Source organism: Panicum virgatum, chromosome 2N, assembly GCF_016808335.1.
Source record: "Panicum virgatum strain AP13 chromosome 2N, P.virgatum_v5, whole genome shotgun sequence".
NCBI classification, from domain to species: domain Eukaryota; kingdom Viridiplantae; phylum Streptophyta; class Magnoliopsida; order Poales; family Poaceae; genus Panicum; species Panicum virgatum.
This window is the reverse complement of record NC_053146.1, coordinates 45,824,650-45,849,196: the sequence shown is the minus strand read 5'-3', so window position 1 is coordinate 45,849,196 and position 24,547 is coordinate 45,824,650. Positions and strand designations below refer to the sequence as shown.

General features: G+C 42.1%; 2 protein-coding genes and 1 pseudogene across 2 annotated transcripts; 2 read left to right on the top strand and 1 right to left on the bottom strand.

Moving 5' to 3' along the window:
- Positions 1-589: 589 nt before the first annotated feature.
- On the bottom strand, positions 590-11,098 carry LOC120660720 (annotated as a pseudogene).
- On the top strand, positions 1,383-6,988 carry LOC120662674 (glutamate receptor 2.8-like). The gene is made up of 5 exons (XM_039941770.1): positions 1,383-1,641; positions 2,327-3,663; positions 4,061-4,259; positions 5,707-6,122; positions 6,443-6,988. Exons 1-5 carry the CDS (start codon positions 1,383-1,385, stop codon positions 6,902-6,904), a joined length of 2,673 nt encoding a protein of 890 aa, XP_039797704.1. The 3' UTR covers positions 6,905-6,988.
- Positions 11,099-18,631: 7,533 nt separating the features above from the next.
- Positions 18,632-19,277, top strand: LOC120658853. Its single transcript, XM_039937003.1, has one exon. It carries the CDS (start codon positions 18,759-18,761, stop codon positions 19,005-19,007), a length of 249 nt encoding a protein of 82 aa, XP_039792937.1. The 5' UTR covers positions 18,632-18,758; the 3' UTR covers positions 19,008-19,277.
- Positions 19,278-24,547: the final 5,270 nt, after the last annotated feature.

Here is a 24,547-nt window from a genome sequence, read left to right as displayed (position 1 = left end):
TGCTCATAACGAAATCGGTGAACCTTAACTTAGCCGCCGATTCTCTGTCTGATGAAACTGGAGAAGCGAGCACACCATGAGGCAGCGTTTAGTTCTCAAACTTTTTTCCACGGTACCCGTCACATCAAGTTTTCAAATATATGCATGGAGCATTAAATACAGTTGGAAAAAATAACAAATTACACAGTCTAACTGATTCATACGAGATGAATCTAGTAATATTAATTAATTCATGATTAGACATTAATTATCAAATAACAACAAAACATACTACAGTACCCAAACCCAAATTTTTTCACCAACTAAACACTCCCTCGTATTTAGAGGCACCTGACAAGCGGCGGCGCACCAAAGGGGAACCCTGAACGAACAGTGTATGCCAGGCTGCCGGCACCAGGAGTTCGCCCCACTCGCCCGACTGACTCCTGGAACTTGATATCATCTCTTGTCTCATTTAGCAAGGCTCATTCCACCCAAAAAAAATGGATAAATTTCCGCCTCACAGACGTGAGCCCTCGAAAAAAAACCCTCACAGACATTTGAGTATTTGACAAACACAAAGCTGATATTTTTGGTATCAGCATTGACATTTGAGTAAAACGAAAAGGATAGCATTGACATTTGAGTATTTGACAAACACAAAGCTGATACCTTCCTTTTTAGAGCATGATCCAGTTATTGACTCAAAATAAATAAACCTGCATGCTTCATCTCCTTGACCTTCTTGCCAATCCTTCCCTTTGCCTTGAAGTTTCATCATACACCAACAAGGGAGAAAGAACTGAACTTTTGATGGCCAGATTACGCTGCAGGTGGACTTCTTCACCAAGGTTAAATTGCACCTGTCACTGTGATCGCAAAGGTAAATATATCAAATGCCAGCAGAGGAAAACAACATCACACTGGGCCAACCAAAACAGCATGCACCATTTAAACTTTGCTCAGTCAAGTCAACCGTCACACTTGCCAACAAAAACGGCGTGGAGTAGAGGCAAGGCAGCTGACTTTGAGAAGGACAAATGACGGAGTCAAACCCAAGGTATGCAAATGAATGTCAACTACTGCACTGCTTTCTAGGTGATCAACTACCAATAATCAGTTAATTAGTAAAAGGATATCAGCAAATACATGATCAAGAAACCACAACTTGCAACAAAGAAAACTTAATAGGTTGTCAAATTGATGACAACAAAGTTTTCAATATCTAGGTCATCATCATTCAATATTCAAGTGATAGCAAGCTCAAAGCAACACTGTACTGGACAAACTAAACAAGCTAATTGTGCTAGCAGAAACACCTCGGAAAGAGACTCCTAAAACAGACAGTCTATATAACTGATAAGGGGTTACAATTAGATCCCGCAAACCTCACAACTCCCCAGATGGAGATAGCAAACAGTATCATCCTGCTCCTCTTGATATCAGCCGGCATTGGTGGTGCTGCACAAAATGCTTCTGGACGAGCACATGAGGTACATGTTGGAGTCATCCTTGACTTGGGGTCCTTGGTCGGCAAAATAGCAATCACCAGCATTTCACTGGCTCTAGAAGACTTCTATTCTGCTCACCAAAACTATAGCACAAAACTTGTTCTCCACATCAGGGATTCGATGAGCGATGATGTCCGGGCTGCAGCTGAAGGTAGATGTTCTAAAACCTTGCGCTGTGCCCATTGCATTAATTTGTTACTTTGCTCCTGCTGAATGAAAAGTTGCACGCACAGTTGCTCCATTGTCCACAATCCTTTTATTTTAAAGCATAAATCGATACAAATTCATTCAGCACAACTAAGTGGCCATGGGAGAGCACACATGCAAAGAAGCACTACTGTTCGCTAACAATAACATGACATTTTGGGACGACAGACAATACATTACTTTATAAAATCATGATAGATTGACAAAAAAATCATTCTGTGCATCAGAAAAAAAAAACTAATTGGAAATGCAGCCATTGAGAGGCCACGGTACATAGGATGATAGTGAGAAGATAAACCATTAATCGGTCAACCATAGTGGCAACTGACGAGTAAACCTTAATTACCTATTTCTCTTTCTTAAATTTTTTTTGAAGTGCCAGCATTTTTTCTGCAAACAGCTATTCCGACACTGCAGGTGCATCAATAACTTTCCGCATGTAGAAGTTCAGGGACTTCAGTGCTATGATTTGTTTCACTCGTGGCATGTATCCTTGCAACATGGATTGTCATGTTCCTCATCAACTCCACGTATTTGAGGGGTTTTATTGTGCAACTACTATAGTTTCATAATTTCATTGATAACGATTTATCTTCTACCAAGGTTTATCTTTGTATGCTATTTTGCAGCTCTTGATTTGCTGGAGAATTACAGAGTAGAAACTATCATTGGTCCTGAGAAATCTTCACAGGCTATATTTATCTCAGACCTTGGAACTAAAAGTCATGTTCCAATCATCTCGTTCACTGTAACAAGCCCAACTATATCCCCTAGCAGTCTTCCATATTTTGTCCGAGCAACATTAAATGACTCAGCACAAGTGAGTTGCATTGCCTCAACCATTAAGGCATATGGATGGAGAAAGGCGGTGCCTATCTATGAAGACACTGAATATGGTAGAGGTATCATACCATACCTAGTCGATGTCCTCCAAGAAGATAATGTTCATGTTCCCTACCGCAGTGTGATTCCTCTGTCAGCAACTAGTGAACAAATTTCTATAGAACTATACAAGTTAATGACAATGCAAACAAGGGTCTATATTGTGCACATGTCCTCAGCGTTGGCCTCCACCCTCTTCATGAAGGCAAAAGAACTAGGAATGATGGAAAAAGGATATGTATGGATCATAACCGATGGAGTAACCAATCTCATAGATTCTCTGCATCCTTCTGTTGTGGAATCAATGAACGGTGCCCTGGGTATCCAATTTTATGTTCCCAAATCAACAAAACTGAACAACTTCACTGTAAGGTGGAATATGAGGTACCAAATTGACAATCCGACTGATCCACCATCGAAATTGAGCATATTTGGACTGTGGAGCTATGATACAATCTGGGCACTAGCACAAGCTGCAGAAAAGGTTGGACTTGCCAATGCCACATTTCAAAAACCAATATCCAAACAAAAATCAACAGACTTGGAAACCTTGGAGACATCTAGTAATGGTCCAGAACTCTTGAAGGAAATCTTGCACAGTACATTTATAGGTTTGAGTGGCAGGTTTGACCTTTCAGATAGGCAGCTGGCCGTTTCAACATTTAAAGTAATAAATGTTATTGGGAGAGGATGGAGAGACATTGGATTTTGGACAGCACAAAATGGACTTGTACGGAAATTAAATCAATCACAATCAACAAGAATACATTCAAGCTTACTGCCAGATCTTAATCCTGTGATCTGGCCGGGAGAATCCATAGACATACCTCGAGGCTTTGAGGTTCCTGCAAATGGGAAGAAACTTCGAGTTGGTGTACGCTCAAGTGGATATCAACAATTTATAAAGGTTGAGAAGGATCAAATCACAGGTGCAACTAAAGCAACTGGCCTTTCAGTTGATGTATTTGAAGAGGCAGTAAAGATACTTCCATATGCAGTGCCTTATGAATATGTATTATTTGGCTCTCCGGAGGATACAAGTAGTGGAAGCTACGATGATTTTGTCTATCAAGTTCATCTTAAGGTACAATAAGTCTAGGATCAAAATGTGTCCTACTTGACTTTCTTTAGTAAGTAGTAAACTGTTTTCTTAAGGTACAATAAGATAGTTTTTCATGTATACTGATTTCATTCTTTGTTGTTAAATCATAACAGAGAAAATGAGCATGCTATATAGTTCTCCAGGTTAAAATTACATTAGTTGCATAACATCAGCTCCATGACCCTAGGTTGTTGATTATAGAGCCCAATGGAATAGCAAGAATCTATGATAGAAAATTATTTTCTTTATAAGAACATATACTACAATTGTTTATTGAGTGCTGATATGACACTATTTTATTATATTTAATAATTAGTCATTAAGCCCAGCATTTTGTTCTAACTAGTGGACTAAACGTTTTCTTTTTTATGCCTTACAGGTATACGATATAGTAATTGGAGATATAACAATCAGGTACAACCGAACTTTCTATGCTGACTTTACTGTGCCATACACAGAATCAGGGATAGCAATGGTGGTTCCTGTGAAGGACACTGTAAACAAGAACACATGGATCTTCTTGAAGCCACTAACACCTGGCATGTGGCTTGGGAGCATTGTGTTCTTTATCTACACTGGTGTAGTGGTATTATCATTGGAGTTTCTAGGCAACAACAAGAATGTTCGTGGACCAATTCCCAGACAGCTCGGGATTATGATCTTTTTCTCCCTATTTGAAGAGAGTTGAGTGCACTTATCACATTAGTTTTTTCCTTCAAATATATCATGAAATACAACATTTAGTATAAAGATGAGAAATCTATATGGGATGTTCATAATGTAACTAAGAGAGCTCCACATTGGTAGTTAGCAAAAAGATAAGTATTGCATCTATCTTACATTAACTAGGAAAATCAAAAACATAAAAATTTACAGATTGCAATCGGATAAGAAGAAAGTTCATGAACATGCATGCAGATTTGTTTTATGTTGTTAAGCCTGACGCAATGCTAATAAGTTTCTTCTAACTGCAATTATTTACTACTAAGATTCTTGCAATAAGTTTTATAAAAAGAATCCTTATCCAAAATCACCAGGTTTTCTCAAAACTGTGATATCCACAAAACTCACAAACATTATTGACCTACTTATATGAAAATTTCAGTATCTACTAACTGCAATCTAGTAGCAAGATTACTATATCTTTAGAGGTTATCTTATTTCACATTTTTTTTATGTTCTAACCATGGATCTAAATGAATTTTCACAACATAATGAAATTACTGGAGTTAGGAACCATGTTGTTAGAAGAAACTTGTTATGCAGTTTGGGTACGCTATCCTTAGTAATTAGTCTGATGTGGTAGATAGGTTGGCTAGGGTAGTAAGGGGCAGAAACATAGTCGACCTAACGAAGGAGGCCCTGAGTAACCTAATTAAGTAGATTAAGCTTCTCCTTTGCTTGCTAAACCTAGGACTCATCGGCTGCTTTTATAGACCAGGGACCTACTAATAAATCTTATCCAACTAATGAATCAATTCTAGCTGCTAGCAAAACCTGAACAAACTAACAAACTTCATCCCTAAGCTGCCAAACTGTTGGCTTAATGCTGGGACCGGCCCACTTGCCATAACATAGCCATAGTACATAGTAACATTAGTTACTTAGTGCTATCTTTCTTAAGTATAGAAAATATATGTGACCATTTCTAAACTTCTAAATGGTGCTGCAGTACATGCTGTGAGTCAGCACAGCAAAGTACAACTAGAAACTGACAGTGGACAAGAAAAAAATTAGTTACAAGCCTAAAAATGGTAAGTAAATGGTTCTCACAAAAAGAAAAATGATGGCTAATAAATGTTTAGTAACTTTTTATTATCTGTAGTGTAGTAAGTAATACTCCATGTTAAGCCTACAAAAAAGAGAGCAAGCACATGATGGTTATCCTACACTATACCAAGGAATATTCACACCAGTGAATAGTCCTGTAATTACAAAAAGTTACCAGATGAATTTCTATGACCTGTATATTGCGACATAAAGTTGCATTTGATATGGGTAAAAATATTAACTAATTTATCATAGTTGTTGCAGAAGAGATTGTGGAACGCTTTTTATCTCGGATAGTGATGATTGTATGGCTGTGTTTTCTTCTGGTTGTTACATCAAGTTACACAGCAAACTTGACATCAATGTTGACTGTACAACAGCTTCAACCTACTGTAAATCATATCCAAGAACTCCTAAAAAGTGGAGAAATTGTAGGATACCATCGTGGCTCGTATGTCAAGGGACTTTTAGAAGAACTCGGTTTTGAAAGTTCCAAGATCAAGCCCTATGATACCCCTGATGATTTTCACAATGCACTTTCAAGAGGAAGCAGCAATGGTGGTATTGCTGCTCTCATGCATGAAGTTCCCTATATTAAACTGTTCCTTGCAAACCACTGCAAAGGTTACACTATGGTTGGACCAATTTATAAGGCTGCAGGTTTTGGATATGTAAGTTGAATTGCATCTAATATGCTTCTTTTGCACTACATCTCTAGAGATACTATGAGAAGGAAAGACAACGTCCATTGTTGACTTATTAGAAAAGGAAAGGAAAAAAAAACATAGCATTCATGTGAAAGACAACGTCCTATAGTTCTTCTCTTAGCCTTTTATGGCCTGCTAAATTCCTGTGTCTTATCAGAATGTCTAGAGTCTAGACATAAGCAAAAATGAATTATTGTTTTAACTATCATCACATAAGACAAGACACGAACCACTGCTGTCATAGTTGCATACGAGTCATTAAAATGGCTATGTTCTTTGTCCAGGCACTTGCAAAGGGAAATCCTCTACTTGGTGACATCTCACAGGCAATGCTCAATGTAACAGGGGGAGATACTATGATTCAAATTGAGAAAAAATGGATGGAATATCAAAATGACTGCCAGAACGTAGGTCCTGTCACAGGTTCAAGCAGCCTCACCTTTGCCAACTTTAGGGGATTGTTCATCCTAACTGGAGCTGCTTCAACTTCTTCTCTTTTTATAGCATTGATCATTTACGCCTACAAGAAGCAGCACAGGTCAACAAACATGAAAAATGATAACAAGCAGGTAGGGGAAAACAGAACAGATGAAGAAAATAATGAGCCTCAAGAAGGAAATCAAGGAGTAGTAACTGAAGAATGCGTCCAGTTTAGAGATGGATCAGAACAGGTGTGTAATAGAAACCCTCACACAAGCACAGCTGCTTGCAATGGTTCAGCCGCCAATGAAATCACCAAATCCTAGGAGTCAAGAATTTCTTGTAAACAACCTGCCAAGAACTGGTTGTCCAACTTGCAAGTGAATAAAGTGGCATATTAATGGTTTCAACTGTTAGGCAGGAGTCCATTGTGACACTTGAAACGATCTCCTGATAGCAACTTGAAAATTGCCTATGCAGACACTGATCTGATTGAAAGTTGCTGTAGTACCGAACCGCATCCACTACTCATTGTTCGAGAAACTGCATCCCATAATATATATAAAACATACATGCGAACAAGAAACAGAATCGTCTCGTTGGCATTCCGTCGAACACCTGGGCTGCATCAACTGCTGCCGATTGCACAACGCTCTACCCGCAGCAATCCACCAACATCTCCACCGCGCATGTACATTCCAGAATCCCCAGAATCACTGGTAGTTGCCGCTCCAGTGACGTGCTAAGCATACGAGGCGAATCATGAACGCCCGGAGTACAGCTGCCAGGCAAAGCAGGCGAGAAGGCGGCCAGCCGGCCAGGGAAGCAGAAGCAGCTGAGCTCTACTGGCCTAAATAAAGAGGGCACTCACCCGCAAACTGACAAGAGAGCTGAGCTCCTCCGGCCGTCTGCTGCGCGTGACGATGTTAGGTCGAGGCGGTCAGCGGTGTGGAAGTATCTTATTTTGAAGTAGTATAAAATTTTAAATTAAAGAGAGTTAGAGGTGCACATGAGAATCACCGATTAACATCCCTAACAATGACACAGTTTGCCCAAGCCGCAAACTGACTGCTACTAACAAAACAAAAATGAACCAACACGAGAGAACTCATAGTGGCGCCATTGTCTTCGTACTACAAGGGATCAGCCTTTTTGTGATGACAATCATCATTAAGTCCATCTTTTCACTATTTCCGTCTTGTGATGAAATTCTTGGTCGTTAGTCGTTACAATGTCAACAGTACCACACCTTTGGCAAGGAAATTTGTGGCAACGAACAGTGGAGCTGCTTAACATTTTTCAGTTCAGAGATTAGCATTCGTCAGCAACTCAGCATCACAACATCCAACCACACGTGGAGGATGAGAAAACGCAGAGAACAACGGCCATGCTACAAACCGCTACTACCAAGTTTATCCCTCCACGCCAAGTAACCGTGCCGGTTCTGGTTCCCGGCACCAGGAAGAAGGGTGGCGTCCTCAACAACAATGTTGGAGCCTTGATCTATCCTGTATGACACATCGATGCCTTCGAGATGGAGGTGGTAGATGACCCCAGAACACGCTCCATCCCCATGGTTCTCATCAGCTTCACCATAATGGTGATTGGTTTCGGTTTCCATGTTTACTTGATGGGGGCGGATCCGCTGGGAGAGGGATCTGATGTCCCAAGAGAGGACCTGCTTGATCAGATCCTGAAACTAGTCTGCTGAAGCATAGAGCGACTGCTTTTGCTGAAACAAATAAATGGGTTTCAAAAAGTAAGTCAAAAATAATTATTTACAATTGACCTAGTGAACATGATCTAAAGCATGTCATTTCTCTCTCTTTCCAAAAGTAAGGCATAAGTTTAATTGCTACTCAGAACAAGGTTTTTGTTACAGGAGAGTATCACAGCATCACTTACTGCATGCACCCAACAAATGGGAAGCGCAGAAATGAATTGTTCAGAAAAATGGATAGACTCCACGGCTAATGCACCATCAACCTGCTAAAAAATCAACATCAGTACATGGTGAAGAATGAAGATAACTCAATTGTAGCATGGCAGCCAGCTTCCGTGAAGGTCCGGTGTTGCACTTCAACTACATGGTGCTATGTTGACAAGAGAACAAAATAAACTTAAAGAGACTACAAAATCTTGCAAGCCATTCGTTCAGTGCAGTTGAACAAGTTGGCTCTAAGCCTACATTCTCTAAATGAGATATAACCAGTGTTTTAAAGGCGGTAAGCCGAGGCGAGGCGAGCTGGGTACGCCTGGACCCAAATAAGGCATCCAACATTGTTGTTGAGGACGCCACAATGAAGGTGATCCAGATAAGGCGTCCGTTCCATATTTTAATTGATAAAAAAAAATGCATGACTTGATATGCAACATAGTACTTAGTACATACCTCTAACCAACCAGGAACAGCTGCACCTTTAACACTATCAGAATATGGCAGGTACGGTTTAACATCAAGAACAGGCTGTCCATAGGGAATCAACGTATTAAGAAGAGCTCACAGCTGATATTGCTAAATTATATCAATTCTCTGTATAATGCTGGTTGCTGGACCATATAAGCACTTAAAATGGTACCGTGCCATCAACCAAATCTACTCCAGAAAGCAAAACAGCATGCCCATCCACCGCCTCTACCTGTTAAATGTTGAAATGGAAAACTCATAACACAGTAGCGTAATGAACTAGATCAATTATATTAAGCAACAGTCCAAAGAATATAATAAGTGCATATTTTCTATGTACACAGTATTGTATACAAAAGGGCGGCCTGGTGCAAGTGGTAGTGCTTGCCGCCTGTGAACCGAGAGGTCACAGGTTCGAGTGGTGGCCTCTACACGTTACACGGTGTGTGGGAAAGACCTCCCGCTAATAACCTCCCCCAGACCCCGCACAGTGCGGGAGCCTACGGCACTGGGTACGTCCTTTTACACAGTATTGTATACATAGAGAATCAATCCTTATGTAAGTTAATGAGATTATTTGAATCAAAATTCAATCAGCATATTAGTTGATTTTCTTAAAGTTTAAGTGACATTGTAGCATGTGTCAAGCAGAAGAAAACATTTCTCCCAATGGAGAAGGATGTGTGCAAAACCATCCTCAACACAACACATAACAAGCAATACACATATATCAATGATTATTAAGGTTCTTGTCTACCTACAAGTCCATTCATGAATATTTTCAATCCTAAAATTGGCATCCTCAATTTGTGATACAGGAAGTAAATAAATATTAGATCATTTAAGGCTATATTTCACCGTTGCGGTGCATAGGCCACAGGACCGGCAAGAGGAATATTGGTTCAGTTCTATAATGCTTACTCTTACCTTTGCTACACTGAGTCCAATTGGATTAGGACGGTGCGGCGACCTAGTTGCCAAAACTCCCATCTTGCCCCCTTTCAGTCTCGGTACCCTTACCTTCCATGAGAAAATAGAAGATTTCATCAAGTTCAGCCTGTATCCATAATCCATTATAACAGTTCAAAGAATCTTTTTCATTACAAAAGGAAACTACCAAAGGACTGCGAACACAAACATACATTTGCTTTTAGCTTGGACCTGGCAGGATCTTTTCTTTCCACATTTTATCAAGATTGGTGTTCAGATGGAAAACATAAAGGATCCAGCAATGCGAGTAACTAGCAAGTCCCTCCAGCGCTGCAGCTGGGACTCGAGCTGGATCAAGCGCCACAGTTGCCCTGGCCAGCGTCACCACCAAAGGTTGCCTTGGTTTACCATTCCTGCGATTGTAGATCAACAAAGAAACAAAATGGATTAGGTCCATAACTTGGTTTCCACACATGAACACACCCGTAGCAATCACTACCTCTACTACTGGGGTGGGGGGGGGTCACTCACCAACCAATGACTCGCTGTCGATGCAACAAGAAATTGAAATCGACAGAATGCTAAAAGGCGTGAAAAATGGGAACAAAATCGAAGGCATATCGACACTTCGACAGCACCTAGGGGAGAAGCAAGATTGCACAGTGCCGATGGGCGCCATCGGGTATGATACCGGGGCGTCAGCGGCCTTGGCCGTCGCCTCGTCTGAGCGGGGCTCCTGCTCGCTCAGAGCCCTCCTCAACGACTGCAAGCAAGAGGCGTGATTCAGCAAACAAGCAGCATGAGACGGATAAAAGAGGAAGTGCGCAAAGCCTGAACGCGCGGCAAGTCGGCGGTTCCACTCCCACCTGCTGGGCGCGCACCCTGCCGCGGCGCTCGGAGGCGGCCTTCTCCGCGGCGGCCGCCAGCGCGGCCTCCAGCTCGCGAACCCGCGCGGCCAGGCGGCCGCATTTTCGCCTGAAGAGCAGGCCTGCGGGACAGGTACGTCGGTGAGGGAGGAGAGGACGGTGTTCGACGCGCGTGGGCGACGATGAGTTGTTGAGGGAAGAGCTGTAGATTGCTTGAGATGACGACGGCAGCGGCCGTGGCGGCGAGGGCGGCGGCGGCATGGCGGAAGCGGCGGCCCCAAGGGCGCCGAAGCAGCAGCAAACACTACGACATGGGCTCGGCAGGTAGTGGGCTGGGCTTCGCACAACCAGACACAAGCCTGATTGCGTCGTTCTCGGCCCGTTTGCTGAGACCCTCACCGCCAGTGACCAACGCTGAGACCCTCTCTCTTTCTTTTCAGGCATACCAGGCTTGTTTGGATCGAGTCTGGCAGGCAGCGATCATGAGTGATCAAAATCGAACGTCTTAGAGCGCTGCCTGGCCAGGCAGCTTTGCGAAGCCTCAAATCAAACAGGCTCATCATGCTCGACTACTGAGCTCAGGCCTAATGAAGTCTCCAACTCCCGGTGCAGCGACCGCATCTGGCAAGAGACTTCATTAGGCCGCGAAACTCACGCTCGGGCCATGTTAGAAGCAGGGAACTGGGGATTACAGTAGAGAAATGGAATTATTTGTTACATGAGTTGTTCGTTCGTTCAATGTGTATCGAGTTTTCATGATTTGTTCTAGGTCTATATTCTTTCGTGATTTATATGGTTTGTTCCATTTTTTTCTACAAGTTCTATAATTTGCTCCATCTATATATCTTTTTGTTCCGCATGATTTGTTACATATATAATTTTATTCCTCAAGTCATTTGATTTTTTCTATGCATAGTATTATTTTTTCCTCTTAACTTTTTTTTGTGGTTGAAACAATAGAAGAAATAAATTCACTCTTGTAGGGGAAGAATTCACCGTAAGACTTGATCTAATATAAAATTTTACTTAAAAATGTTTAAAACATAAAATTTTAGTCTTTAAGTATTCATAATTTGTTTTAGGTGTACATATTTATTAAAATAATTTTAATTTTGACTCGAAGTATATTATATTTCATTCAGAACAATTATCTATATTGCGGGAACAATTTATCTTAAGAGTGGAATGTTTTCTCATGGGCGTGGAACATTTATTTCTGATTGTAAGGAGTATTTCATCTTCAATAAAGAATGTTTGGTAACACGCTGGGCACTTATCCTATTTTCTAAAATAAAACATATAAATCGATAAATACATTTCATGGGTCACAATTACTTTGGAGTAGTATAGCAATCCTCTAATTCAGCGGTCCCCATCTATGTGGTCATTGCCTCATTGGTAGACGAGGCTGCTGTTTGTGAAACTATGGCTCCCCTAACAAATACCAGCACACACGCTCATGTTTGTGTGTGTTTGGATCCATGCACTAATTTTTATTCCAGGCCACATTGAATTGAATGTTTGGATGCCAATTAGGAGGATTAAATATTAATTAACTATAAACATTGTATAAGCCTAGGTTAATTCGTGAGATGAATCTATTAAGTCTAATTAATCTAGGTTTAATAGATTCATCTCGCGAATTAGCCTTCTGTTGACGCCAAAATTTTGTAAGGATAATTTTGGTAAGGAAAAATAGAAGCCGATGAAGAATCTCGAGGAAGGCTAATAACCCGTTCAACCCAAGATATCAGAAGACCTAGTCCAAGCTGGCCCTAGCATGGTCAAGGTGCAGTCAAGGGACTAGTCAAAGGCAACACAGCGGCTGGGCATGACTCCGACAAAGAGGTTAACGTCATCAGAAAATTTAGGAGAGTCCGATTACTTTTAGAAAGCCTTTATTTAGTTATTCTTTTCGGTCAAATTTTATCGAGCCATATTAAGTTAGGAGTTGTAACTTTAGGCTATAAATAACAGACCTTGGATTTTGTAAAAAAAAAATCATCAATCAGTATACATCTTCTTTCGACTTCATGACATCTTTTTTCAATGTCACGCTAAAATCCTAGGAGTAGGAGTAGGAGTAGAGTAGAATTTGGCTGACTTCTTCGGTGAATGGGCTGCATCGGTAGGTCCAACCTCCGATTTGTTTGTAAGCATCGTCTTATCATATTTGCTAAGCTTTAATTACGGACGCATCGCTATAATTTTATTTAGTTTATCTACCAGTTATCAATTTCTTTTAATTGCTCATAAGATTATCTCGTTAGGTTCGATCTTTTATTAGTTTTTATTAGATTTCACAAGTTATATCCAACGTTGAGAGATCTATCAGCTGTCTGCTTAACACTTCTTGCAGATTCACGATAGCCGATAGAATTAGTGATCTTTATTTTATATTAAATTGATCAAATCATGCACCTTTTCATAATCAATCTTGTCTTACCATCTCATACTGCCTCGGTTATATCTGATCTTTGAATGGTACGGTTGGGTTAAACTTGTTGATTCGATTCGACCTGTTATGATTCGAGTTATCAAGCGGCTATCTCAGCTGACCACAGTTACGAGTCAAGAATAAACTCTTTTATAGTTAGATTCATCAGGAAGTCTTATTTAATTTATCACCCTGGTTGTCAGCGTTGTCTCGGTTAAGTCTCGTCTGACTAATGGTGATGGTAGATTGAGTTTAACAAGCAAGATGTGTTTCGTGTACATGGTCGTTTAACCCATTGTTGTCGGTCAAAACCCGCCGGCGAGTAGCAACAGGCAACACGAAGAGCCGGGAGGTCGCCGGGGCGCTGGCAGACACTGCTCCCTCGTCAACGGCCCGCAATCCTGGCACACGCCGCGGCTTTCTAAGACGCAAGGCGTGCCACTTGACCTACAACGTGCTTGCGACGAATTGCCTACAAGCACAGACATGTGTAAACATTAGTCCGAGCCGTGGTCGGCTCCCCGGGACGACTCTTGCATCGGCTTTAAAGAGCCGATCGAGTCCCGGTGTCAGATTGGATCTACATATCCAGATGGTAATGAATAAAGCAAATAACTGTAAAGCTGCTTCAATTGAATCTAGCAAATCTAATCCACGACGGTAAAAATTTCACTGCTAGATCGGAACATCCTACACGTAATTGGGCCTAATGAGCGTAATAAATAACTAAACCTTAACCAGAATAGAGGCCTAAGAATAAGCGAAAGCCGATTTCCGGATCAATTCCCTGTTAAGACTAAGGCAAAGCATCTAATACATCACTGGATCATCCAACCCGTTTGCAAGGCCTAACCTAGCAGATATTACGCCGATTCTTAAATATAAGAACAAACCATAACAGATTAGATCTACTAGATAAAAAAGAAGCAGGGTGTCATCTCTACGCGACTAATTCCAAGAATTAGTATAAGATTAAAACATGATCGCGCAGAGATGACATGATGTTCGTAGATGATAAACAACCAAAGCATGATAGATCTACTAGAAGCCATGCTACAAACATCAGGATAACTAGCACTACTCGCCATAAAAAACGCTTCAGTACGAGTAATACCAAGGTAAAAATAAAAACAACGCTGCCCTGATCGCAAGAAGCGATCAGGGCAGCATGACGCTTACTTGGATGAAACCCTAAAATTAGGGGTGGCAGTGCGCCGAGAGTTGTTGTTTGCGAAACGTGATGGCGTTTTTTTACAAATATCATAGGGTACATATTTATAGTCCGGAGACTTGGAAAACAATATAAACTAATGTGTCCATATCGGACTCTATCTCTGATCAAACTGAATTAAATCTTTAAAGATACATGGCCCACACGGCTCAAATGCTCACGCAGGAGCCGATTCACAAGCCTTCTTTGATTCCTGCTTTAAGCCTAATTCGCTCGCGGCCCATTAATTAACCCTGTTAATTTATGGCGATAACACCCATGTTAATGCTACACAATAGTTTTACCATGTCCGTTTAATCAGCTGTTTACCCATTCAATCACCATTTAGTCTGTTTAAATGGACGTTTAGCCCGAATACCAAATAGCCAATGATCTTGTTGGCATATCGGAGTGCATGTTCAATATCGCACTGTATGAAATTATTCGGAACAACAAGGTTTCCTGTTAATTATTGATCAAATTTTTTTGCTTATCAGTTACAAAATTGACTGGTATGGCATGAACCTCGTAAGCAGGGTCTGCACTGAAGAAAAGCAGAGCTTTCTAGGCCTTAGCGTGCCATGCTCCGCAAAAATTTATCGTTCCGAATTTTGCGGCAACACTCCATTTATTCAATTAGGTTCGTGATTAGCCTATATTTATTAATACTCATAATAGGTGTCCAAACATCGTCCGATGTCATAGTGACTAAAGTTTAATCACCCATCCAAACACCCCCGTGCTGTCATCATGATCGATCACTAGTTCACTACTCATCAATGTGTGGTTAGCACGCAGTCAGCAGGGGTCACTATATATATACTCGTACCAGCGCCAGTGCACGCATGCCCAATCGATCGATTACGGGCTGGATGGCACTGTACTTGGGATCCATCGACCGGCGGCACGTCCGCACCGCATGAGCTCGCTCGATCATCAAACGAGCTAGAGGAAGGGTGCACATGGGCGTGCACGGGCCCGGGGCGCGCACGTGCAGGCCGGCTTAAGTGCTGCCCACTGGGCGACGGCGACGGCGACGGCGACGGCGACGGCGACGGCGACGGCGACGCCGCGCACATATATGCGAGGCCGGGGCAGCGCGCGCCCGGCTGGCCGGACGCGCGCCCTGTTCCTCCCCGGCTCCCCTCCGCGTCCGGCCGATCGACGACCCGAGCCGGCTCCCTGCATGCGCAGCTGGCGGTGGCCCATGCCCCGCCTCCCTTATTGGGTCGACAGTCCCCACCCTCTTCAACCTACCTCTGGCGGATGAGTATCACAGGAGGTTCACTGCCCACATAGATGCCGTCAGCTGACATATCGAACGGGTGTGAAGTGAAGCTACACCTACACTCATCAGCATATGCAAGTTGAACTGAGCCGCGTGATCGTAGCCGTCGATCGGGTAATTAACTTCCTCATGTGCAAGTGCAACGGCGATGATCGATCCATCCGTCAATCAAGATCAGCAGCACCGGAGATCGGTCGTCGGCGGGCTCGTGCGTTTGTTGCGCGATGCATGGCGGCCGACGACCTATTAGGCATGTTTAGTTCCAAAAATTTTCAAGATTCCTCGTCACATCGAATTTTTTGACATATGCATGGAGCATTAAATGTAATTTAAAAAAACAACTAATTATACAACTTAGCTGTAAATGATGAGATGAATCTTTTGAATCTAATTAGTCTATGATTGGACACTAATTACCAAATAAAAATAAAAATGTTACAGTAGCCGAATTCAAAAAAAATCGCGAACTAAACACACTCTTAGTAATAGTAGTATGGCTCCCCAGCGGCTCCAAGGGCTACGAGCAGCGAGCCAGCAGCCTTTTGCGCGCATCTTGTTTGCAGAAGGATTCGACCGATCGATCCGAGCCCGATCGAGTTGTCATTCGCACGCCGCAGTTGTCTGCTCTAATCTGACACCCTACATGCTCCGCCCATGCCCGGCCGCATGGTAATCTCTTTATCTACAACCAAATTAAAAGGGAGATGCAGCAGAGAGGTCGTCGTTTCTGGTCGATATAGTAGGTTATTTCTCTCAGCTTCAGACTGCGCAGCTTTATTTCGTCACAAACATGCATGCATCACCCGGATTGAAAAGGATTATATCCTCGAATCCGACTGGAAAAAAGAATTTCCACAGATCTGTACCGCACAACTGACGCGTGTGGTGGCTACACGCGCCACGTAGTTCCGCCGTGTTTAATTATGGAATTGCAGAGAGGCATTTGCATGCGTCTGTCTTTGTGTGCTTTGCGAGCAGTGCCTCGCTCCAATCCAAGCCCATGTTCCTCTCTAGTCTCCAGCAACAGAGCAGTGCTGAGATGTATGTATGGGTCACATGTGGTGTCCCCAATGGCCAGTTCAATCCATCAATCTCTCAGTTCCCTTTCCTTTTATATATGGCCCCAAACTCTTAAGAACTATTATATATCTTCTTTATTATTGTCCTAAAAAACTATGGCCTTATTTAGTTGACTCGTGTAAAATTTTTGAAAATAAATCTTTCTACATTTGAAGTATTAACATAGACTAATCATAAAATTAATTACAGAACTCGTCTGCAAATCGCGAGACGAATCTAATGAGCCTAATTAATCCATCATTAGAGATTGTTACTGTAGCAATATTGTAGCAATTTAGCATCTAATTACGGCCTAATTAGATTCATTAGATTCGTCTCGCAATTTACAGGCAAATTGTGCAATGCATTTTTTATTTCGTCTAGATTTAAGTCTCCATGCAGGTGCCGAGAAAAAAATTGGAATTTTGAATTATACAACTAAACAAGGGATATGTACTCAAGCATGTTCTAGAAAAAAAAAACAATTCACAATTAAGCATGGCCACAGCTTTATGATTTTTTAAGCATTCAGTCAAATCAACACAAATTTTGTTTAGTTTATTTGCACATATATCGACAGCCCAAGGGACGACAAATTAAAGGATGTAGTATACGGATAATCGAGTTCTTCCCCACACTAATAAGATATGTCATTCTCGATTTGTGAAGGCCCCAGCTGGCCGGATTGAAGGATTAATTACCATCCACCAGTTGCAGTTTCTTGCAGTTTACATGCATAAGCATAACGCAAGTTGGCAAAGATCACATGGGAATTCCTGCAATCATTGCGAATAATGCTAACCGTTCGATGATTATGATTATGATTAGGATAGGACAATGGATTTGTCCTAAACTCGCCTACTTGCAGGTGAGCAAGGACAGCTCGCCCTGTTGTTCGACCGTCAGGGCAAATCAAGCTCAGCAGCACCACATGTTTGTGCATTTATTTTCACCGTCAAACCAATGAGAGCCGCAGCTCCAACGATACAGGACAAATAGCAAATTGCATTTATGTAAGAATCACGCCTATCCATTAGAAATAAACTAGCCTATCAACTTACGCTTCTGCACGAACTTAATTAGAATTAATTATAATTATATATCTCATGCCCCTTTCATTTATTAAATATTCTAACACATACTCTAAAATATTTATTTATCATTATCTAGTTGCAATAAATTTTATTTTGCACCGTACCTCCATGTGTGTTTGATATATATTTAATTGAACCATTTGTTCTGAATTGATATTCTTATCTCTTCCACCATATATGAATACATGGTGACATGTATCGTAGATAGTATTTTTATATAAATAATATATTAATAATAAAAATAATAATTTATAATATTATATTTGTGCACTTTAACATTTATTATAATTATATAATTAGATTCAAATTTAGGGGTTACTTTAATTTTTTTATAATGACATAACTGGATAATTTATATGCAAATTTAGGGGGTTATTTGTATTGTTTTTATAATGGCAGAGGTGAGTAATTAGATATATATTTAGGGGTTGTTGTAGTCTATTTTTATAATAGCAGAGGTGTGTAATTTATTAGAAAAAATAACAGGTCGAATGACTATTATTTCTAAAATTTCTCTATTTTTTAAACTATCCACCTAGGATCTCCTAAAGCTTTTGTGCTTTGAAAAGAGCCTTCAATCAGTAGTAATAAAGATTGCTCGGAGCATGGACATAAACCCCAGATAGTTTTCCCCTGATCTATCCACGCATATCAGACAAGCACAGCAACAAGCCATGCAATGCCTTGTGAGAGCAATGCTTGCAGGCTGACAACTCATCAGTCTCTACTGGTTAGAACCAAGGTCATCCCACATGGCCAAGTGAAAATATATCCTTCGCCTCTCTCACCTATAAATGTCCCCTTGCCGCGTCATACACCGCACATCCTGATCTACACACCATACAAAAGTTTCAAGTTTGTAGCCGAGCGGCTTCGTTCTCTGGGGCGAATGAGAAGGAAAGCCATGTTCACAGTGGGGAGGAAGAAGAAAGGCCGCGGCGGGGCGTCGCCAGTGGGCAGGACGACGAGGCCCTTCCAGCACATGGTGCTCAGGAGGCTCAGGGAGCTGAAGAAGATCGTCCCAGACTCCCAGGACGCCGATGTGGACATGCTGCTCCGGCGGACGGCTGACTACATCAGCATCCTCGAGCTCAAGGTGACCGTCCTGCGGAGGCTCTCAGCCATCTACGGGGTGTGAATTGGTTGGGAACATCACCCACCTCCTTTGCCGCGTCGTGGTCCACTACGACGTCGACGCACGGTTAGAGATGAGAAGTTTTTGAGCTGAAAAGCTGTTGCAATTGTAAATTATTCGAGTAGCTATAGGAGGGGACAAATATTTCTTGCCTGCTCAGCTCTTGTGTAACACCCTGCCCGGATACTCCTGTATTCTGAAAGATATGTTGCGGGCCTGTGTGCTTTTTTATAGTAAGAAATGTGATGAGTGTCTGCCACTCGCTGAATTCTCTTACAACAATAGCTATCAGGAAAGTATCAAAATGGCACCCTTTGCAGCCTTGTATGGACGGAGGTGTAGGACTCCGTTGAACTGGTCGGAAGCCGGTGAAAGGAATTTCTTTGGGCCCGATATGGTTTGCGAGGCTGAGGACCAAGTTCATCTTATACAGGCAAATTTGAAAGCCGCTCAATCCCGCCAAAAGAGTTATGCAGATAAGAGACGCTGGCCTCTGATATTTGAAGTTGGTGATCAGATTTACCTTCCGGTGTCTCCAATGAAGGGTGTCCAACGGTTCGGAGTACGGGGAAAGCTAGCACCCCGTTATGTTGGGCCTTTTTCTATCATTGAGCGTTGTGGGCCGGTGGCATATCGTGTGGATCTTCCCCCACAATTATCAGCAGTCCACAACATTTTCCATGTCTCCCAGCTCAAGAAATGCCATCGTGTCCCCACCGAGGTGATTGATACAGAGAGTCTCCAACTAGAGCCCGATCTTGTTTATCCAGAGCATCCTATCAAAATTGTGGATCACAAGACTCGGGTTACTCGGAATCAAATCAGCCATTTCTACAAAGTCCAATGGAGCAATCACTCCGAACGAGAAGCTACCTGGGAAACAAAGGAGTTTGTTCAGTCAAAATGTCCGGAATTGCTCCAAACTCACCACGGTACATGATTTTTCCGCATTATTTTCAAATTGGCATTTTCACCCTAAATCTCGGGACGAGATTTCTTTTAGGGGGAAGGATTGTAACACCCTGCCCGGATACTCCGGCCGTAGGCCCGGATACTCCGGACATGGAGTTTCTAAGTCATCTAAGTTTTTCCATCTGGGCCCCACAACCATTAAAACTAACTCATCTCTCTCACAGCTCACTCTCACTCTCACTCGTTACTCTCACTCCCTCAAGAGCCCTCTCTCTCTCCCCAAACTCTAGAACTCAAAAATCCCCATCCCAAATCAATCCCAAGACCAAGGAAGCTCCAATCAGCATGGGGGATCATCTTCTCCAGGTATTCCACCATGGGGTGGCTTCGTTTTTGAGTTTTCTTGCAAGAAGAGCTTGCTCAAGGTACTAAGATCTAGGGCAAAAAGGGATTGATCGATCTAGGGTGTTTAAAGCAATTTCTTTTGGGTCAATCATATCCCTATGAACCATTCTATTAGGGCCTGAAAGGGTTTCAAATTTTGTGGGTTGGTTTTGCCAAAATCAAGATTTCAGTTTTTGGGGCGAAAATGGTGTGAAGCCCGGAGACTCCGGGTATAAGCCCGGATACTCCGGATTTGGAACACTCTGGGGGAAACTCCGGGAATAAGCCCGGATACTCCGGACATTGGAACACTCCGGGAGAAACTCCGGGTATAGACCCGGAAACTCCGGACTTGGGAGTCCGGATACTCCGAGCAGGTGTCCGGATACTCTGGGTTTTTGGGTATTTTGGGTGGACAAGAGCAATTGGGATAGATCTTTAGTAGTTGTACTCGGTCGATGGTTAATTGTAATTATAAAATCGTATTTGCATTAACTCATATCATATGCATATGTGTAGCAGCCGTGGCAGAGGAGGTGGTATACGAAGTGGTTGCGGAGCCACAGGAGCCCGAGGGGCAAGCCCCGCAGCAGGAGGTTCGCGAGGAGTCGGCCCAATGCCCAACTCACCCTAGTGCTGAGCAGCAGATTCAAGGCAAGCCCCTGTGCACATCCTGCTATTTCAAATTATGACACCTATATATGTCTCTAATAATTGTGCATTAGGTTTATTAATTATTTGAAACCTTAGTTGCATGATCCCTAGGTTTTCCTGGGCCTCATACTAGTATGAATAGGTCATTAGCACTGCTATGCTTAATAGGGCTCGATAGAAGTCGAGTGATAATTCTGTCACTCGCGAGATATAGGATGTCTTTATATTACAATATATGAATTATTATATTCAAGATGGAAGGTATGGGATGGGAGACCGGATAGAGGAAGGTGTAGCCCCATCTGTGTTGATTAAGGACCGTTTCGTTGTCGGCTGTGCTGATCGGGGATTAAAGTGTACTAACCGCATGCCGGGAGTAGGAGGTAGTAGAAACCGGTAAGCCGAGTACTGCATCGCTTGGAAAGTACAGAACTTCATCACCACCCCTTAGGGCGAGTCGAGTAGTCGCAGAGAATTGGGATGCATGTATTTATTTTAGGTGGTCTCACGTTGAGCTCGACTGACTATATGTAGATGGGGCAGGTTCTGTAGTTCGAGGCGGGGAGGGGAAAGGTCGGTGAGTGGGGTCCGACGGGGCTTTTGCGTGCCGTGTTTGTTAGGTCCACCTTGCAAAGTTAAATCGAATCGATTCGCCGTGTCTCGCGGTTATGAGGGCCTTGATTTCTTGGTCACATTGTAGAAAGGAATTGGAATAAGAATGAGATGAGATGCAATGAGGGCTGATATTATTTAATAAATATTTGCTCACCTTGATTGTTGTAACCTTGCAAATCCTAGATGGTTAGTCAATTTATTGATATAATTGGGAGCTAAAACTTGGAAAAATAAGGACTTACTTCTAGTGCTTGTTCTGTAAAATTAACCACCAGCCAAAAGCCTCGCATGTCTAGGTATGTGGGCTAAGTCATACCCACTGGTCAGGTAAGTCTTGCTGAGTACTAGTTGCTCAGGGTTTGTTGCCACCAATTTTTGTTACAGGACACCCGGACGTTGATTTCTGCCCCTGCTGCGTCAAATTCATCCGCAGAGATGCGGAGGGGTGGGAAGTGGTGGATAGAGACCCTTAGATTAGGGATTTGGCGGGTTGCACACTTGAGGGCAGGGTGTGCAGCCCTCAGTTTTGTTTCGACCGGTCTGACCGGTCAGTGGACCGGTCTGACCGGTGGTTGGTAGGGCCAGGTAGCACCGGTCTGACCGGTGAGACGAACCGGTCTGACCGGTGGTGTTAGAACTGAACCAGTGAAGTAAGGTAGTTGTATGTTTTCTCTTTCATTTGAGCTTGGCTACGCTATGTAAATTTGTAAATTATGTAATTTATGTAAATTTCGTGAGCTTGTGTTTTGAACTCAATTAGTAAAACTCTCGTTATCGGTTGTCATCCTTATATATTTTCAAGTATTTTGTCGTGCTTGTACCATCTGCGTACGCCTTCGCGTGGGACTTCCGGTGTTGTTTCGATCGGGCCGTGGGTTGAGAAAGGATCGCCAAATTAAACCATTAAACTAATGCGCCTGATGTATTCAAATGACGGCCGTTACGCTTAATTTAGAGTTTTAATTTGGCGGTTCCGTCACATCTTGTGCCTCCTATAGGTGTGGAACGTGTGGGGCTTAGTTTGGCACATCCTATGTGTGTGGCACATTTGGGAATTAGTTTGGCAGGTGAACCATCCATTGTTGTGGACTTGTGGTCACGGGAGTTGGCTAGAAGAACGTAACGAGGATCCCTGGGGTTGGTTGTAAGCAGTTTATGGAATTGTTTATGTTCAGTTTTCCTTTTTCAAAGATCTCATGAGTGAAATAATTATTTCTCAAATTGATGAACTTTTTGGATATACTGATTATTTCAGTGATTCAGTCTACATTATTTACCAAGCTATGGAAATGCCTAGAGTTTGTTTTTATGTGGGAGGATTCGGATGAATGATGGGGTTACTACCCTCGAACTGTCGAAAAGAACGATTCAATGCTTAAGAGCATACCTGCAAAAGGCCTCTACAAGAGACTGTGAAGAACAGGCTGATCTGAGGGCTCCGGAAATGGAGGCAGTAAACCTTCTGCGTACAGTACTGATCACTTTGGATAACATTACTCACACTACTACAGAAACGATTTGTAGCAACGTCCGATTTTTTTTTCTCCAATGACGGGTCCAAATGTACCCCGCTTCTGCAAAAGAAGGGGGCTACTGTAGCATTTAATCCGCCCCTGAAAATACATCTTTAGGGGGCGGGTGGCGGCATCAACCATCCTGAAAATGGGGCATCTGCTGTTTACTTTAGAAGAAAATTAATATAAGTGAGATTTTTCATGTTTGTTGTTGCAGCTAACTCAAAGATGATGAATAATGACATGGATCTATCATATTTCAGCCAAGGGCCATTCTTGCAACTATAAGGGATTCAAATTAAACCCTTCTAGTTTTTAACAGTGGACGGAAGATATGTGCTAGCGTAAGAGTCAAGACACGATATAATGACATGTTGACATCCTGGACAGGTCTTATCTTAGTACAATCCTACTTCTGAAGCACTAAGCATCCAGTTCCTGGCTTCCTGGAGATCCCTCAAACTTTTCCACTTGCGGCAAGGAAGTCACCGTTATCTTACCCCCCACAAAAAAAAAAACAAGGCGTCACCGTTACCTAGCCCTGGTCCAGATCATCAGCACCACTGAACACTTCAAATATTAGGTTCTGAAAGCAAAATGCAATAATAGAATTGCAAACATGCTAAATACAATAGCACAGTGTGAAGTAACAAAGTCAATATAAAATGATGACACGCTGAAGACAACATTAGAAATAAATAAAGTAAACTAAGATACTGAGCCAGAGAAGTCTTTCTCCTCTTTTTATTGACAGCTCTAAGATACTGAGAAACAGAAAATTTTTCTTCTCTTTCTAGTGACAGCTAATGCCAATAATTTGCCGGTTGTCAAGGCACTATTCATGCTGCCTACGACCTTACTTGAACACGATCTGTTCTATAGGATCGTACCGCTGCATCCTTGACTATTCATGCTGACTTTATATAGGCATAGTTGCAACTTCTCTAACAAACATACTACCTCCATCCTGTAATATAAGGTATTGAAGGATTCAAAACTTGTACCCAAATATAAGACGTTCTAGGAGTTTAAAAAAGGAATCATTTAGTTGTCCTTTACTCCTAATCGCATACTTACCTTTTTTTAATTGCTTTTTCTGCTGCTTAATTTTAGGAACAACTTTAATTATAGCTGGTAAACTAAAAGCTCTTGGAGGGTACATGCGTCATAATTTATTAAATCGATAGAATGCTTTATATTACAGGACCAAGGGAGTATGAAACAAATCTCACGCATACCAAGAGTTATTTTTTCTATTTTTCAACTAAGTAGCAACAATTTTCACTGATATTTTGAGCATAAGAGCAACTCCAATAGATTGATTTTCCCTTTCCTCTTTCCACTTTAGCCATAAAGGGGATTTAGAAGAAAAAATTTAGTTCCAACAGATTGATTTTCCCTTTTCCATTTTCCCCATTCCCTTTTATTTCCCTCCCCTATTCCCTTTTTAAAGGGGAATTTCAC

Coding starts and splice junctions, on each gene's coding strand:
- LOC120662674 (XM_039941770.1), top strand. CDS start 1,383: ATGGAGATAGCAAACAGTATCATCCTGCTCCTCTTGATATCAGCCGGC. Junction 4,260..5,706: donor TGTGTTCTTTATCTACACTG/GTGTAGTGGTAT, acceptor AATTTATCATAG/TTGTTGCAGAAGAGATTGTG. Junction 6,123..6,442: donor AGGCTGCAGGTTTTGGATAT/GTAAGTTGAATT, acceptor TTCTTTGTCCAG/GCACTTGCAAAGGGAAATCC.
- LOC120658853 (XM_039937003.1), top strand. CDS start 18,759: ATGAGAAGGAAAGCCATGTTCACAGTGGGGAGGAAGAAGAAAGGCCGC.